We start from the raw sequence: 17,826 nt of genomic DNA on the forward strand, positions 1-17,826 counted from the left end.
TGAGATACTTAAAGCCAGAAATGAGACCTGCATCTTGACCTCTTGATAGCATTCTGATAAGAGCCTCCACTATGATCACGAACAGGAAATACATCGCCCTGTCTTAACCCTCTAGTTGATTTAGAGACTCTGTTATGATTACGAACAGGAATGATAGTATTATGCTTAGAGCCTTCGCCATGACCTCTCCGAATAGCATTTGATGGGTCGGTCAAAAAAATCATGTTCGCACCTGTGGTGAGCACCTCCGCGCCATAACAGCATCAAGACGAATACCAACCCTCTGATTTTGCATCTGTGAACAAGAAAGCTCCACCTGTTGACCCACCACCTGAGGCTACTCAAGAGGGCTCTAGTGCAAAGAACCTTTGTATGGTGCTCCGCCAGACCTCAGGGAATGTGCTCCTTCCCTACAATTTTCACCAGCCATGGGTCGTTGTCGGAGTTCTTCTCATCTCGTCCATGCCTCTTCCATCTGCATGGCCTTCCCCAACACACCTTGACTATTGTCAGTCGCAGACGTATCTCACCTACCGTGAGTGAAATGGTTTCCGGCTCCAACATTGCTCTCTTCCTTCTAATGCACAGACAGGCGACACTGACATCTTCCCCTATGTCTGATGCCTCATCTATGGCCTTGAGCTCTCCAATGCATTTGCTAACTACTAGAAAAACATCCCTATTCCTGAGTTCCAAGGGAATCCCTGAAATAAGATACCATATTGTCTCGCTTCCTAGTGTAGACCCATCTTCCCAACTACACACTGAGAGGATTGACCTGTCATTGAACATCACTCCCGCCATCACCATGTGGTCAATGTTTGAACCAGGTTTGTCCGAGATCCAGACTTCATTCTCCGTCAGTGGCTTGATCCTGTAATCGCAGTTGTCCAAGCCGCGACAGGCCTTAAGCCACACCCTTATTTGAATAGTCGGGCCCCTACCTTTGTTCCCGCCACAACCGACCACTGGAAAGATTCACTCACCATCTCCACCATTGCCAAATCGACACACACTTCCAAGCCGTCTTCTGTATCATTTTTCCACACCCACCACCCTTGAGGGGGATTGCTCTTTTATCCCCTTTTTTTATGCCCCCCTGTCTGACCAGTGGTGAGAATTTTCATCCCCGATTCCATCGAGAGCTTCCTTGAAGGATTTGGGTCTCTTGCCCGAATCTCCCTTATCAGGTCCACTATTCCTTCCACCGATGCCTTGATGCAGGACATGAAAATTAGATATGATGTTCAAGATTTCAGGCTTTAGATCATAGTAATTTAGAAACAATCACAATAATTCCACATCCCACATAAAGTCAAGCATTCAACAAAAGGAATCTACGAGGGTCCAAGCCTACACATGTTAGGGCTGAATTAATTAAAAATTATATACCAAACAATGCTCAAAGGATATTAGATTCATCCACACATGCAAATGATTATTTTCCAATCTAAGGGATTCTCACGTTTCAATTTGGGAAAACCTAGGGTTTTAAAAGTAGAATAGAACTTGGGAATTTGAGATGATCTAGGGTTAGGGTTATGGAAACAAGGCGAAAGAGGAGTGAAATAGAGACGAGAGGGAACCTGTGATCAGCCCGCACGTGTGGGCAGCAAATCGACCTGACGCACGTGCGTAAATGGCAGCCTGCACGTGTGCGGGGCCCACGAATCTGGAATCGGCCAGCTAGGGCCTGGTAGGCCAAGGATGGGCCACCTTCCTTCCAAATTTCAGGCCAAACGGATGATTGGTTTGAACACGGTGCTCCGCCGAAGTTTCAGCCCTCCTGCAGGGCCAGATTTTAGAAATCTGCTGTAAGGGAAAGATTAGCTGCAAACGTGGGTGGATTTGATGAGGGGATTGCTGTAGGAGATGGGGAATATGGAGGATAGGAGATGGGGGCGATTTGGGATGGGTGTGGCTTCGCACCACGGTAGTTAGCCCTTCAAAGAAGGGAGGGTTTCGCACCCAATTAGGTTTCCACAACTCAGAGAATTAGATAAGCAGGAAAACGCAGAATTTTATTAATCATCTTCAATCCAAAAAAAAAACCCTACAGGGGGTTGCCTATTTATAAGAAAAACATATACCTCAAAAGCCGCACCATGTGCGCATACTATTACTAAAAGACAAAGTAATCAAAAATAACAACTAATCAATGCAATCTAAACCGTTCATGATGTTCCTAATAACGGTAATAAGCAAAACTCAGAAGTCCTAGGTCACCTGGGGTAGTGGGCCACGATCATGAGATCCAATGATGGGATCCAAATGATGATCGGGTCCACCCCAAGGAACCAAAACACAGTCCTCTAACTAGGAGGCCCTCCATGGATTTCGTCCTCGATCCAGATTGAAGGTGGGCCCCTCCTTGCGTATGTGCGTAAGGGGGGCGTGCGTATGCGCGAGATGTCCCCATCAACTCTCTCTGGCTGCAAAGATTTCACCACTAGCGAAACGAAATTCCTAAACTGCTCTAAGATGTTAGGATCAAGCCTCTGAAGCTCCTCCTCAATGAGCCACGTACTATCTGAAGTTGAGCATGACTACCACTTGACCAGGAGCTTTTGAAATCCACCGTCTGACGTCGATATTATCTGATGGTCCAAAATATCCTCTATCTCCTCTCTGGGTGTGGGAAGGGTAAGTATGGAAGGTAGAGGCTGGGAAGATGGGTCGGGAAGGAGCCATAGATCAAGGGAAAGGTCTGGGGAATCAGAATGGTTAGGTGATAGGCTGGACAATATATCAGTGGTCCCCTGAAATGCAACTATATCCTCCACATTGAATGTGGAACTAATTTCAATGGAAGGTGAAAGATCTACCGCATACGCATTGAGACTGTTTCGTTTTATAATTTTGAATGGTCAAGCGCTACGCGCATGTAATTTAGGAATGGCTCCCTGAGGGTACTGCTCTGGCCTGATGCGGACCATCACGGAGTCCCCTACATTGAATTCCTTGAATCATTTATGTTGGTCAGCAGAAATTTTATAATGTTCATTACTAGTATTGATCTTTCGCCTGATTTCTTGATGCAATGAATGAATGTGATGTGCAAAAGACTCTGCAGACTCTGATGGCCTATGGGACAGGGACACAGGGATAAGATTAATAGGCTTCCTAGGTTTATAACCAGTAACGACTTCAAAATGACTTAAACCTGTGGATCTATTGACAGAACTATTAAATGCAAACTCGGCGATAAGTAGTGCAGTGTCCCATGTCCTGGTGTGCTCCCCCACTAAACACCCGAGCAAATTTCTCAGACCCCTATTGACCACCTCAGACAGGTTTGGTAGAGTCGCCCCAGGGACTAAATCAATGGCATGCTATATATCCCTCATTGGGGGAAACTCATCCAATAGATTATCGAGAAAGACATCACGAAACTCATCCACTACCGGAATGGTCTCAGTGAGTAACTCTGCACTAGCCTCCGGTGCACTTTCCCTAGCCACAAGGACGTATACCACCAAGTCTGACTCAAATCTCTCGCTCAAAGTCTTTAGTATTTAGAATATGAAGAGGCTTAGACTTGGACTTTGATTCTTCAAGGTATTTTTCTTTAAGAGTTTCTTTCATTTCTCCCCAATGGACTATTGGGGGTTCCCTCAACCTCTCTTTCTTTCGCTCCAAAGTAGTCCAAAACATCTTTGCTTGGCCCACAAGCTTCATCATGGAAAATCGGACTCGACGAGCATCCGACATATCATACCACTCAAAATAGTGATTCATATCTGCCAACCAATCTAGAAAAGTTTTAGGGCCCAAGTGGCCATTAAACGTAGGGGCCTCTACTCTAACTCCCTTGAGGAGTTGCACATCTGGGTCATAATGATCATGATGCCCCTCGCGGAGTGGGTGCACGGGTGCATGCCCATGTCTGTTTCTTTGGCCACCCCCATTCCCTTGTCTATATCCTTCTGACCACCTGCCTAAGATTGGGCATCTTCCCCAATGGCAGGGTTTACCCAGGCGGAGGTCTCTAATTGGGTAACGCGCACATTTAACTGATACCAGCATTGATCAATACGTTGTTCCAAGTGCCTACTTAAAGACTCAAACTGCCGGGTTATGTTGTCTATTGACCCTTGTAATTGCTCCATATTTAGTGTAAGGTGCAACCCAAAACCGCGACTAGTACGTGTGGGCATACAATTACCCACTTAACTCAAAGGTCCTCTAATGCAACTATATGCGTCTAAATGGGACTAAATGCTCCTATAGGACTCTATATGAGGGAAACTACACAACGCTCCTAAAATTCCAGCAACATGACTATCCAAACAGTTTGTTAACAGAAAATTCAGCAATGAAAATTAGGGAATTTCTAACAATAGAAAATTCAGCAATCCATGTTGTGAATGATGGGTCCTAAACAACCCTATGTGATGAAATTTAATGCAAAATAAATGCGAGTAGACGAAACCCTAAACATGCAATGCAATTCCCTATGAAAAACCTAAGCTCCGATACCAAATTTGACACAGGAGATGAAAATTAGATATGATGTTCAAGATTTCAGGCTTTAGATCATAATAACTTAGAAACAATCACAATAATTCTACATCCCACATAAAGTCAAGCATTCAACAAGGGGAATCTACGAGGGTCCAAGCCTACACATGTTAGGGCTGAATCAATTCAAAATTATAGACTAAACAATGCTCAAAGGATAGTAGATTCATCCACACATGCAAAGGATTATTTCCCAATCCAAGGGATTCTCACGTTTCAATTCGGGAAAACTTAGGGTTTCAAAAGTGGAATAGAAGTTGGGTATTTGAGATGATATAGAGTTAGGGTTATGGAAATAAGGCGAAAGAGGAGTGAAATAGAGATGAGAGGGAACCTGTGATTAGCCCGCACGTGTGGGCAACAAACCAGCCTGACGAACGTGCGTGGATGGCAGCCCGTACGTGTGTAGGGCCCACGAATCTGGAATCGGCCAGCTAAGGCCTGGTCAGCCAGGGATGGGCCACCTTCCCTTCAAATTTCAGGCCAAATGGATGATTGGTTTGAACACGGTGCTCTGCCGAAGTTTCAACCCTCCTGCGGAGCCAGATTCTGGAAATCTGTTGTAGGGAAAAGATTAGCTGCAAACGTGGGTGGATTTGATTAGGGGATGGCTATAGGAGATGAGAAATATGGAGGATAGGAGATGGGGGCGATTTGAGATGGGTGTAGCTTCGAACCACAGTAGTTAGCCCTTCAAAGAAGGGAGGGTTTCGCACCCAATTAGGTTTCCACAACTCAGAGAATTAGAGAAGCAAGAAAATGCAGAATTTTATTAATCATCTTCAATCCAAAAAAAAACCTACAAGGGGTTGCCTATTTATAAGAAAAACATATACCTCAAAAGCCGCACCATGTGCGCATACTATTACTAAAAGATGAAGTAATCAAAAATAACAACTAATCAATGCAATCTAAACCGTTCATGATGTTCCTAATAACGGTAATAAGCAAAACTCAAAAGTCCTAGGTCACCTGGGGTAGTGGGCCACGATCATGAGATCCAATGATGGTATCCAAATGATGATCGAGTCCACCCCAAGGAACCAAAACACAGTCCTCTAACTAGGAGGCCCTCCATAGATGTCGTCATCGATCCAAATCGAAGGTGGGGCCCTCCTCCTTGCGTACGTACGTAAGGGAGGGGTGCGTGTGCGGGAGATGTCCCCATCATGCCTTCATAAAGACTTCTCCCTCCCCATTCGGCCTCTCCTGTCGAGGTTTTCTCACCACTATTCTATCCCTTTTCCAACAACATTTTCCCTCCCCTCCAGTTCACCACCTCTGGGCTAAACTTTGCCCTTTGCACTAGCATTTTCTTCTCGACATAGCTCTCCCCATTTTAGAAGCTCTATCACTTCCTCTAGTTCCTCTGTTTTCATGAGAACGAAAGCAAATCCCCTAGGAGTTCTAGTCCCCTGAAAGCAATGGACAACCACCTCTGGGACTTCAACCGCCCTTCCAAATACTCCAGAAAAATTGATTGGCAACCATCCTTGAGAGTATCCTTTCACAAACAATGTCAGCATTTCCTGCAATATATTCGCAGAGGCACGTTGATTGCCCTCATCGTAGCCCCATCTCCTCCCTACCTGAATCCACCCATTTCTTCCTTCAGCATCTTCCTTCTCTCCTTCTAATACATTAAACCCACTTCCTTTGATTTCCTTACCCTTACCATTTCCTACCTACAAACACGCTTCCTTTTCCACATCTTCGTATTAAGGGTGCTTCTGTCCCAACGAAGTTTGGTGCTTTTACTTGGACCTTTGACTTGCATAAGAGCTTTCCTTTATCGTTACAGACCTTCTTCTCTGTTCGCTTTGTATGCCTCCCTCCGATCTGCTCCTCTACACCCCACTTTTACCTCATGAGTTCACTCACAAGCTTCGAGAAACGCTCATTCACAGCTCTGAAAAATGCTTCCTCGACGCCCCACTTTCACCTCACGAGTTCAAGTCATTGGACCTTACTATTATGAGCCAAAAAAATTGCAAATAGGTTTGAAAATCCCAAGAAACAAATTCCAATGCATTATCTGATCTTAGCATACACAACTTTAAAATACATAAATCATTTTCGACCTATGCTTTATTAAATATAACCACGTCATCCTAGAATAATCATCAATAAAAAGAACAAAGTAAACCTAACAAACTATGGACTCGAGTCGGTCCCCACATATCACAATGGACTAATTTAAATGGAACATCACTTCTTAAATCAGTTCTAAATGGAAAAATAGACTCTATGATGTTTACTTAGCTGGCATTCTTCACACTACAAATATGAAACCTTTGAAAGAGACGAAGTGAAAGACTATAGTTTTTGGGGAGACGGGTGGCCCAAACGACAATGCTATTGAAATGTCAAACCCTTAGGAAGTACTGTCATACCTACTAATTCTCTCTTCAAGTATTACAGACCATTCCTCTCACAACCTCCACCAATCATCATGCTCATCTGAGGTCTTGAAAGACAATAAGAATGGAAGGAGACAACAGTTTATAGACTTCGTTAGTTTAATTAAAGATAAAAGACAAATGAAATATGGGTGCGTATAAAACAGAAGACAAGGACATTAATGCATTAGGCTGAGCAGTATCAAGTCCAACAACAATGGAGGACGTACCATCACCTAATGTAATAGGCATATTTGATGAGACACAATCAAAGGAAGAAAAAGAATTGCAACTACCATAAAAATGATTTGTTTGCCCCAAACTCGATAATCCAAGAATGAGAATGAAATGATAAAAGGCACGCTTTATCTGACTGGGCTAAAGTGCTCATAGAGGTGGAAGGAGTATTATTGGATGTAGAGCTACTAGATGAGAGAAACCGTGCATATTCCTCCCATGATAGTGTAACACTAATCTGATCACCACCGGTATTAGATGAAGTAGTGGACCTACCATCTGTACAAGCATACTCAACCATAAGTGCTTGATTAATCCTTGGAGGTTTTCCATGAAGATCCCAACAAAACTCCATGGCATGATTAGTCAGGTCACAATGAGTATAGATATGATCTCCTCCACCACCTCTACATCTTCTTGGAAATCTACCTCCTCTACCACCACGGGGAGCACCACACCCAATACAACCACCACGGCCTCCACATAAAACAAAATAACTAGATGTAGTGGCCAATGCAGTTTTATCAAAGGCATTAACATGTGTATTGTCAGATTCATTTGCAAGAGAGACTCTTTGAAGCCTAGCAGAAACTTCAGTCACTGAAAGAATGGATACGCATCTCAAAATTCAATCTTTTATCGATTGTTATTCTTTTGGTAATTCAGAAAGGACTTTCACGACTTTCATATTTTCCCATTGCTCTTTCATAAGAATGACATTAGAGGTAATGGAGTGACATATGGAAAGCTCTTCCCAAATTCTAGCCAATTTTGCAAAATATTCACTAAGGGAGGTACCTTTTATAACGAAAAGATCTCGTATAACTGATATACTCAAGAAATATTTTGTTCCGAATAATACATCTTCCTCACAGTATCTCAAACATCTTTTGTCGTATTTAAGAACTCCAACTTGGAACTCACCTCAGGTTCCATGCTATCCCACAACCATGATCGAATATGAGCACTGTCACGCATCCATTGTGTATATTTAGAATCAGATTCCTAGGGCTTAGGTTCTGTGAGAAATTTATCCTTTTCACAAGCTAAGAGAAACACCTCAACTAACTTAGTCGACATAGGATAATTCTTCCCATTCAACTTGACAGATGTTATTGATACATTAAATGAAGATCTAGACATTTCTCCAAGTGATGTGGGTCCAACAACCACACCTTTGGGTTTCATAGTTACCCCACATCAACTTCAACTCATATAAAAAGAATACTAACTTAATAATGAGAAACACAATCAACTATACATCCAAAACAGCACCACATAAAAAAATCTAGCCCATCATCACTAGAATCCACATCATCATTCAAATAGCGCAGATAACCTTACTGATGGAAATAGTCTCCCAAAAATTGCTTCCGCACGGTGTACCAAACAGAAAATTAATTTTAAGCATCACCTTATGAGACAAATTAGCAAGCCTCCATTTTCCACCAAGGCTCATATGCCCCCTTTTGCGAGCAATTCCTTCTACTCAATGAACAACGCAAAAAAACATATTGTTTTCTACACAGAAACGACATAAAAGTTTCCCTAAGTTCTAATCAGTCCTCTACAGTTTTAGGAAACCCCAAATACTTGATCCAGCAAACAGGGTTGAAAAGAAGAAGGTTGTGGGATCCGAATCACTCCCAGGTATGCTCTGATACTATGTAAACTGGTATCGAACAGAAATATAGAAGAGAAAATAGAGAAAAGAAGAAATAAGAGAACGAAAGAGATGGGAGAAGAAAAGTAGAGAACTGCTGGACTTGCCTTAGCCCCCACACTTTCCAACTTCTTATTTTATTAGGGCCCGAAGCAATATGCTAAAAATTACATAAATGCCCCTCTTACTTAAGAGGTGACTTGAAGGAGTAGCTCATGGGCCCAAACTATGGTAAAAGCCAACCAACAAGCCCACTAAAAAAATAAACGATATATCCTAATGTTTTTACAGATTTAACAAACCATCACTGTAGATTGTGTATCCTTTTGTTCCCACTTCGGAGATCATATTGTAGTTCCAGGCTGAATAATATCACTACAAATTCTCAAAGACCTCAGTTACTTTTCATGCGTTGGCTAAACATAACACCAATGTAATGTGTAAGAAGCTATCGTGATTGTGAACACCGTAGCTAAAGGTGTAGTGAGATGTTCCCTTTGCATCTTATAAATCTACAGTTGTTTATTAGAAATACAATAAAATTATAAAAGAGCATGGAACAAAAGGGGGCACTCACCAATAAGATAGTCTTCAATGTCAAGACCAAATTCTGAAGCATCCACTACAGACACAAAAGACAAGTAAACACTATTCAATTATTTTCACAAATATAGAAGTCAAGATTAGCAATAGTGTGGAATGCCATAGAATAAGCATTTGACATGAAGAAAGAATAAAGAGAGAGAGCTAAGCAACTCGGCTAGATGATCAACATATTACAGCCAGTGTTCAAAATATCGCTATCGAATCATGTATCACATCCTTGGGCTACAAATACATATCGGTTATCACATGGTATATATCGTTTGTATTTGGGTAATTTATCACACTTTTGGAAAACATGGGAAAACATTGGGGAAATGGTTGAATTTTTCAATGAAACTTTAGGGATTGTTAAAAAAAGACCTTAATACACACTGTTAATTTTTAAATCATAACATCTCAAAAAAGAAGTACACATAATAGGTTTCCTTCGCATAGGGTGCTAAGCTATGTACTCTCTAGCTGAACTAATGCTACTATATTCAAATTGAATGCATAACATTTAGAGTGCATGTGATGATCATTTCATCAAACACTCTTAAATACTTTGAAACTAGTCCTCAATTGACAACTGGTTGAAGGGAAATTTGGAGAAAAAAAATAATTTTTTATTAATTTTTAATTAAAAAATGAATTTTATTTTCCAAAAATTGACAAGGACTTTGCAAATCAGATCAAACCTCATATATGCTTAATTTCATGTTTGGAGTGCTACATTGCAAGTAATTTGGAAGAAATTGGAAAATTTTCAAAATTTCCCCAATTTTTCACAAATCAAACCACCTAAACTCAAATTTCGAAATTAGAATGAATGTGATGATCATTTCATCAAATACTCCTAAATACTTCAAAATTAGTCTCAATTGATTGCTGGGTGAAGGAAAATTTCAAAAAACAAAAAAAAAAAAAAAAAACATGGAGAACATGAAGAACCAATGGATATCAAAATCAAAGCTCCAACCAGTGTTCGAATTGTCGACGAGAAATCGATAATATCGGCGATATTATCAGTGTCGCTGAACCGGCGATACCGAAACCCCAAGTTTTCGTTTCTCTTCCAAATGTCGACGAAATACCGGCGATATTTTCGATTTTATCAAAAAAATAGGTATCGTTCTCCTTATTATTGAAAAAAAAATATTTTGAAATAAATATAAATATATATATATATACAAAAAAGCTCTCTTACCTCTTTTTTTTCTCCAGATCCACCCGCGAAAGTGGATTTCGGCTAGATTTAGTGGGCCAATCGCTGTTGATAGCTTTGAATTTTCTGAGATAAGAAAACCCTTTTAAAAAACCCTTTTGTTTTCTTCAAAGAAAGAGATTTGAAAGAGAACTTGATTTCACCGAGATTTATGAAGATTTCGGTTCGGATTTGAAAAAGAAAACGATAAATTTCTGGAAAGATTTTTCACGGAAGATGAGATTGATTGCAGATTTTCCGGAAAAGAGGAGAGAATTTCGTAAAAACGAAAGCTCTCTCACATCCGCTCTGGGCGGAGATTAGCTACTGACAGGTTGAATAGCCAGACTAGCTACTAAAGTGAAGTCAGCAAGTTCCGTGAGCCCCACCATGATGTATGTTTTGTATCCACACCTTCCATCCATTTGAAGAGATCATTTTAGGGCAATATCCAAAGAACGAGTTAAAATCCAAAGCTCCAGTGGACCCCAGCATAGAAAATAGTGGGACAATGACGCCCACCATTAAAAACTTCTAAAGGCCACAAAAGTTTTAGATCAAGCTGATATTTGTGTTTTCCCTTATTTAATGTCTTTTTTAACTTTTGAATAGGTTGGATTTCAAATAAACATCATGATGGGCCTTAGGATAGTTTCAACGGTGGGAATCACTCTCCCCACTGTTTTCTTTGGTGGTGTCCACTACAGATTTTTATTTGCTTCATTCGTTGGTTCATACCCTGAAATGATATCTAAAAATGGATTGACAGTGTGGATATATCACATACATCATAGTGGGGCCAATGAACTTGGTGACGTCACTTCAGTAGCCGACTTGCTACACAACCTGTCAGTATCTATCTAATCTGCGTCCTCTCACACCAGCTGTATAGCTGTTGTATTGACGTCAGCAAGTTCTGTGGGTCTAATCACGAGGTATTTGTTATATCAAAACCGTCCATCAATTTGGCGAGCTCCTCTTAAGGCTTGAGACGAAAAATAAGACAGATCTAACTATCAAGTGGACCACACTCCAAAAAGCAGTGGGAGATTGAACGTCTACCATTAAAACCCTTTTTGGGGTCACAAAAGTTTTGGATCAATATGAAATTTGTTTTTCCTCTTCATTCAGGTCTTTGTGACCTTATGAACAGATTGGATGGAAAATAAATTATATGGTGGGCCCTACGAATTTTTTAACGGTGAAAATCATTATCTCCGCTGCTATTTGTGGTGTGGTCTAGATGATCTTTGGACATGATTCATTTTTTGGATAATGCTCTAAAATTATCTCTAAAAATAGATGAACGGTGTAGATATAATAAATACATCATTGTGGGGCCCATGTAACTTTGATCTACTTTGAACCGTTCGTACAACTCGGAGCTCGAGGAGCAGCAGTGCTCGTCTTCGCACGACACGTACCTACAGCAGCTATATAGTTGGTGTGTGGTACACTAGCCAATCCGCTTCCAGTTTTAAGGGAATGGAATCGGCTTCCAGTTTAATAGTAGGATTTAATCACTGCTCTTTCCTTTGGTGTGGTCCACTTGAGATTTGGAACTACCTCATTTTTGGGACCATGTACTAATATGATATGTGAAATAGATTAATGGGGTTGATTTCTTGCATATATCATGGTGGGCCCACGGAACAGTCCAGTAGCCACCTCGTTATTCACAGCATGATAAAACACATACCATACGGTGGGTACCACAAAGTCTTTACACCACCAGGAGGACTTGATTTGGCTAGTGACGTTGCCACTGTCAAGATGGCTAGTGGTTGGTGCTATGTGGGCCTAATCATGATGTATTTATTTGATCTACACCGTCCATCTATTTTTTTAGATCATTTTAGATCTTGATCCAAAACATCAGGCATATATAACTCTCAGGTGGACCACACCACAAGAAATAGTAGCAATTGAATGTCCACCATTAAAAACCTCCCAGGGTTCAATGTAATGTTTATTTGACATCCAACCTGTTGATTAGGTTATACAAACTAGTTTGATACAAAATTTGTGACCCTTGAGAAGTTTTTAATGGTGTGCATACAATCAACACTGTCCTGTGATGTGGTCCACTTGAGATTTGGATCTATCTATTTTTTGGGCTTATACCATAAAATGATCTGGAAAATTGCCATATCCAAGCCATCAATCACCAAGTATACCAATATATAGATTCCATGTCCCAAGAAAGGTGTACTTTTTTAGTTCATTAACTTTTACATGTCCTAATTATTATATGTTAGCTGCATTTGTATTATATGAACTCATTTTGATTACAATTGGAGCGATTTCTTATGGCAGCGTATGCTTTTTGGGCCCCATTAAATGAAAACTTATTATTTAATGCATTTTTTTGTAATTGTTTTATTCCTAAATATGCAAATATGTGTATTTAGGCATGCCTTGAAGTTTTACTGAAAAATTCCATCATTTTTCCCATTATTTGCCATTTTTTTTCGCATTTCCGGTTATCGGCGATAACGATATTATATCTTTATCTCCAATCAGCGAAACTCGTAGCGATACCGACAACTCGAACACTGGCTCCAACTACATAACTTTTCATGCAAAACATGAAGAACCAATGGATTTGTAACCATTTGACACTGATTTAACATAATTTCAATAAAAAAAAATGGATCGAAAATTGAAAATGTGCACCGGATCAAACATGTGGGATGAATTGACACTAACTATGTGTTTCGTATCGCACAGGTGGAATACAAGATATATTGTGGGATATATCAGCCGATATCATCGACATTTAAAACATTGATTGTAGCTGCATTGAAAGAGAGCAAAAACATCTTTCATTTTCACCTTATTGAGCATGCAAACCAACAACCTTCTCTACAAAGAAATGACATTTATACCACATTAAAAAATAATAATAATAATAATAAATAAATAAAAAATAATCAACATTAACCAAATGGTGAAGTAATGTGATCGATTCGGATCATTGATTTTGCTCAAGTGAAAATCATTCGATTAAAGATGATTCTTGAGAGATGTTGTTAAAGGTTAGAACCATTTGGTGTATGTCCTAGATCAATAATTGGGCCTTTTTGTTATAATCAATATGCATTGCCTGGTTTGCTTTCCATTGATTAGATGGTCGGAATCCTCTGAAAAAATTGATTCATGACCAGCATAAGTGATCCAAGGTGAGGCCCACATGATTGATGGTTTAGAGCAATAATTGACCTTATTATTGTAATTAAACTAGACCATCCATTTTCTTCATCAATGACCAGATTGTTAAGATCGTCCAATCAAGGTGATTCTTGATAAGCATAGCCAATCCAAGGTGGGGACTACTTGATGGATGGCCAACATTGATGACAAGACCTTGTCTCTATCTGGACATTGTTCTAGATCTTGAATGGACCGTTTTCCAATCATAGTGATCAGGGAACAACATGATTATCAAATGTAAGGCCTACAAGATTTATTGGACCTTTTTTACTTTAATCAATCCAAACCATCCATTTCAAACGTCATTAATCGAATGGGATACTTCAATCAAGGTCATTCTTAAGGAACATGCTAATAGAAGGGACCATTCGATGCTTCGGCTAGATCAATGATTGGACCTTTTTTATTATAATCAATCAGAGTGTCAACAGGCCGGACTAGGGTCAAGTGCATTGTTCAAAGTATCCTCGAGATATTACGATGATATATCCCCAATATTATCCGTATCTCCAACGCAAAGATACCGATAATATTGGAGAGGACTATGAGAAGTAGAAGTTGAAGTTGACTACTAGGATGTGGAGGGGACTATGAGAAATATCAAGAAAAAGATGGCATCATCAATGACGCCATCAAGGTATGCAAAGCCGATCCACCATGTAGGGCTTCACCATGCCACTAAAAATGAAGAAGAAATGCACATGCTATAAAGAAGGATCCTTGCAGTGGACTACTATCTTCCTTTACTCAAGGATGAGTTCTTTTAAAGGTTAGTAGGACAAGTTCTTGGATGATCCAACTTCATGGTCGATAGAGAATCGGGCTCTCACCTAATCAGACCCTTTGAATGTCCTCAAACAAAGATTTGGACACTCCAAGCGTCCATATTGGAGATTTGGACCTTCCCACCATCCAGATTGTAGATGTGGACCTTGTAAGGGTAGAGAATGGCCTGATTGATGATCAGAATGAGATCTCTAATCCAATTGTCTCCAAATGGTTCAGACAAGTCCACAATTCCAGATGACCGGCAACTACAATCATCCGTGATGCACATACACCCACTGCATTGCCCACTTACGTGTTTACCTATTATTGGATGTGTGAGCTAGACACAGTAAAGAGAATCAAATCCAGCATATATTTATCTTGTATCCTCAGTCTATAAAAGACCTCTAGTATGTATGAGGCATGTTATGATGAATTGCAATAGGAAGAGTTTTTCTTTTTCTATTAAGAAAGAATTACTTGTTCAGTAGAAGAGAGAATGACCATGAATGATTACAGAATAATGAGTTGCTGCAATCAACATTCTTCCCATAACCCGTTGCTCCACATCAGAATCACCTACGGTGATCTTCCACCCTTCCATCCCCACTTCTTCCAACATCTATATTGCTCCACATCAAAATCATCTAGCATGACTGATTTGGAGCAAAGCCGATTGACAGTATCTATCAATGAATGATTTAGATTTACTTAAAAGGCAGGCCTATGCATATGCCTGTAGCCCAAGCATTTATATTTCCTCTTAAAAGTATAACAACAAATGGCAAACCCATGATAACAACAACAGTGACCAAGAAAATAGAAGAACTCACATCCAAGTTTCTCCTCAGCTTCCGTATGCATAAGAAGATTCCCTGTTTCTAACCAATGCAGAAATGCAAGAAGCGACACCACTGTCTGTGTCTCACTTCTCCAATCCCCATGATACCTAACCCCAAAAAGAAAAATAAAAAATAAAAAAATAAAAAAAATTGGGTGGCTTAAAAGATGATAATATATAGTATAAACTGTGAAAGACAAGTGCTAAGCCGAGTTGAGGTATAGGATAACTTCCCCTAGTTGCATAATGGTCTGAGCCCATGTGCAGTGTTATGAAATGTGATTGTCTGGAATGTGCCCCAGGTAAGCGCTCCGCTAATCATCACGCAACTAGGTGGATGTTGAAGATACTTGTGAATCCTTCTGTGCGCAGTACATGTTCGACAAATTGCCTAGGAGATGAGATAGACGTCGTTAGGCTATGGATGGCCAGTAACAAAGGTCATTTTCTCCGTGAACAGAGTTAAGGAGATAATTTCGGTATTTTTCCCGTGCTTTTTCATCCTCCCAATATTGGGCACTGAAGAAAACCGCCCTCACTTTTTATTCAAACGTTGGCAACGCATACTATCTTGTGCTAACAGACAACAGTTTCGGGCTATAGAGAAACCATAGGGAGAGGGTTTCAGAAGCCATATTGGGCACACGTATACAGACACGTACCAACAGATATTTCCCTGGTTGAGTGCCTCGGCTTAGCATTCATCCACGAAGAAGAAACAAAATAAAGCAGCTAATCATTACTCCCTTTCCCAACCTATAATACTGTCCGGGGCATTCCCGAAGAATTTCAGCAATCCGCCCATAAAACTCCTTGAGCACTCCGATCTGAACCATAACCTTCTCCAAAACCTCTGCAACGGGAAGAGACTGATGGACGAGGAGGAGGCTGGAGTGCATGAGTCGGATGGCTGAGTCCATGTCCATCGCAACTGACCGAATCCGCTCCCGGAGGCTTCCAGATTCTTCCAGCTGAAGGCGCAGGTCCTCAAATTGCTTCTCCATAGAAGAAGAAGAAGAAGAAGTGAAGAAAATGGACAATGGATACTTGTTGTTGACGAAGGAATGAGGGAGAGAACGAGAGGTGAAGAAGAGAGACTTGGTTGGATGGGAGAAGAAGCTGCTGCAAATAGCTGACACCGGAATTAGGTGCCGATATTTCATTATGAGTGACCGGGTGATGGACGCAGTTTCTGCCTTCTCTTTTCCTAGACGTGGAAAACGGGCCCGCTTTGCGAAGGGATACATGGCCCTATCCCGCAAGACAGTGACCCATTTCGATGACATTTCAATAATGATTCTTTTAATAAATTTTCCTGGAAATGATCACTTTGAAAATCAGTTCGTGAAAAATAATTTTATCTAGAAATATTGTTTGGACCATGCTGTCTATTTTATCCTTTTTTTTAAATATTTTTTAGATGTCAATGTTTGAAAAAAAACATTTTAAGGCTAAGAAGATTATTGCTAAGAAGATTATTTTCAATGACTATAACCTAAAATATTTTTTTAGATGTCAATGTTTGAAAAAATCATTTTATGGCTAACAAAATTATTTTCAATGACTAAAACCTCCTTTAGAACGAGCATCACAAGTATACTTGGTGTTGGTGTGATTTTGGGCTATGCGAGATACATGTGTTGTCATGCGGGTGTATCACAATCAATTGGGTCCGATTCAAATCATGATGACCTCTATCGCTGAAATAGAGCAGTGCTTGGTCGAACAACCAACAGGTTAGCTATCTATTCTGTCAACAATGCGCTAGTTTACTAGGGGGTTAGGGCTCTTCCTCCAATGAGCTCTTTTTGCCTTAACAATCAAGGACTTCATGAAAGGTGTAGCAATTGTATGGTCGAACACAAAAGAAATCCGGAGGTGGATGCGGAAATGTGCGCGACTTACTATTGAAGTGGGATCACCAGCCTAGCTAAAAGCAGCAAGGTGCTTGGAGCAATGTGCTAATGACCAGAGGTATGACAATTCTGATGGTTACAACTATGAGTCAACCCAACATATGAGCATAGGCAGACAGATTATAGGATTAAGATCTTCCTTTAGATTTGGCGCTAGCACGGATAAAAGGGAATTACAACTATTGCATATAACTGTGAGTCGATCTAGTGTGAACATTGGGACAGACTAATTCTACTTCTAACGTAAGGGTCCACGACTGATAAGTGGTGGAGAGGCTAATCCTAAACTAAGATAAACAATATCACGCTAGATTGGTTGTTCTCCCTTACAGAATTTTGGGATTTTTTTATTTGGAGTTGATAGTCATATTCTTTGTATATGCCTCATCTTTATATAGCGTTCTCAAGCAGAGAGAGAATAATTGATTGTCCATGTGGCATTCTTTCATGTAACCAGCTAGGAAAGAGCAGTAACACTT

At 40.3% G+C, this 17,826-nt stretch overlaps 1 protein-coding gene across 1 annotated transcript in view; it reads right to left on the minus strand.

The window, feature by feature from the left end:
• The window catches only part of LOC131224861 (uncharacterized), a 42,840-nt gene extending 26,108 nt beyond the window's left edge, over nucleotides 1-16,732 (minus strand). The window contains exons 1-3 of the mRNA XM_058220291.1: nucleotides 16,188-16,732; nucleotides 15,424-15,539; nucleotides 9,398-9,442 (exon numbers count right to left, since the gene is read on the minus strand). Of these exons, the coding sequence (XP_058076274.1) occupies nucleotides 9,398-9,442; nucleotides 15,424-15,539; nucleotides 16,188-16,717 (691 nt within the window). The 5' untranslated portion in view covers nucleotides 16,718-16,732. The remainder of the gene's footprint in view (nucleotides 1-9,397; nucleotides 9,443-15,423; nucleotides 15,540-16,187) is intronic.
• Nucleotides 16,733-17,826: the final 1,094 nt, after the last annotated feature.

Source organism: Magnolia sinica, chromosome 14 (assembly GCF_029962835.1).
Source record: "Magnolia sinica isolate HGM2019 chromosome 14, MsV1, whole genome shotgun sequence".
Taxonomy (NCBI): domain Eukaryota; kingdom Viridiplantae; phylum Streptophyta; class Magnoliopsida; order Magnoliales; family Magnoliaceae; genus Magnolia; species Magnolia sinica.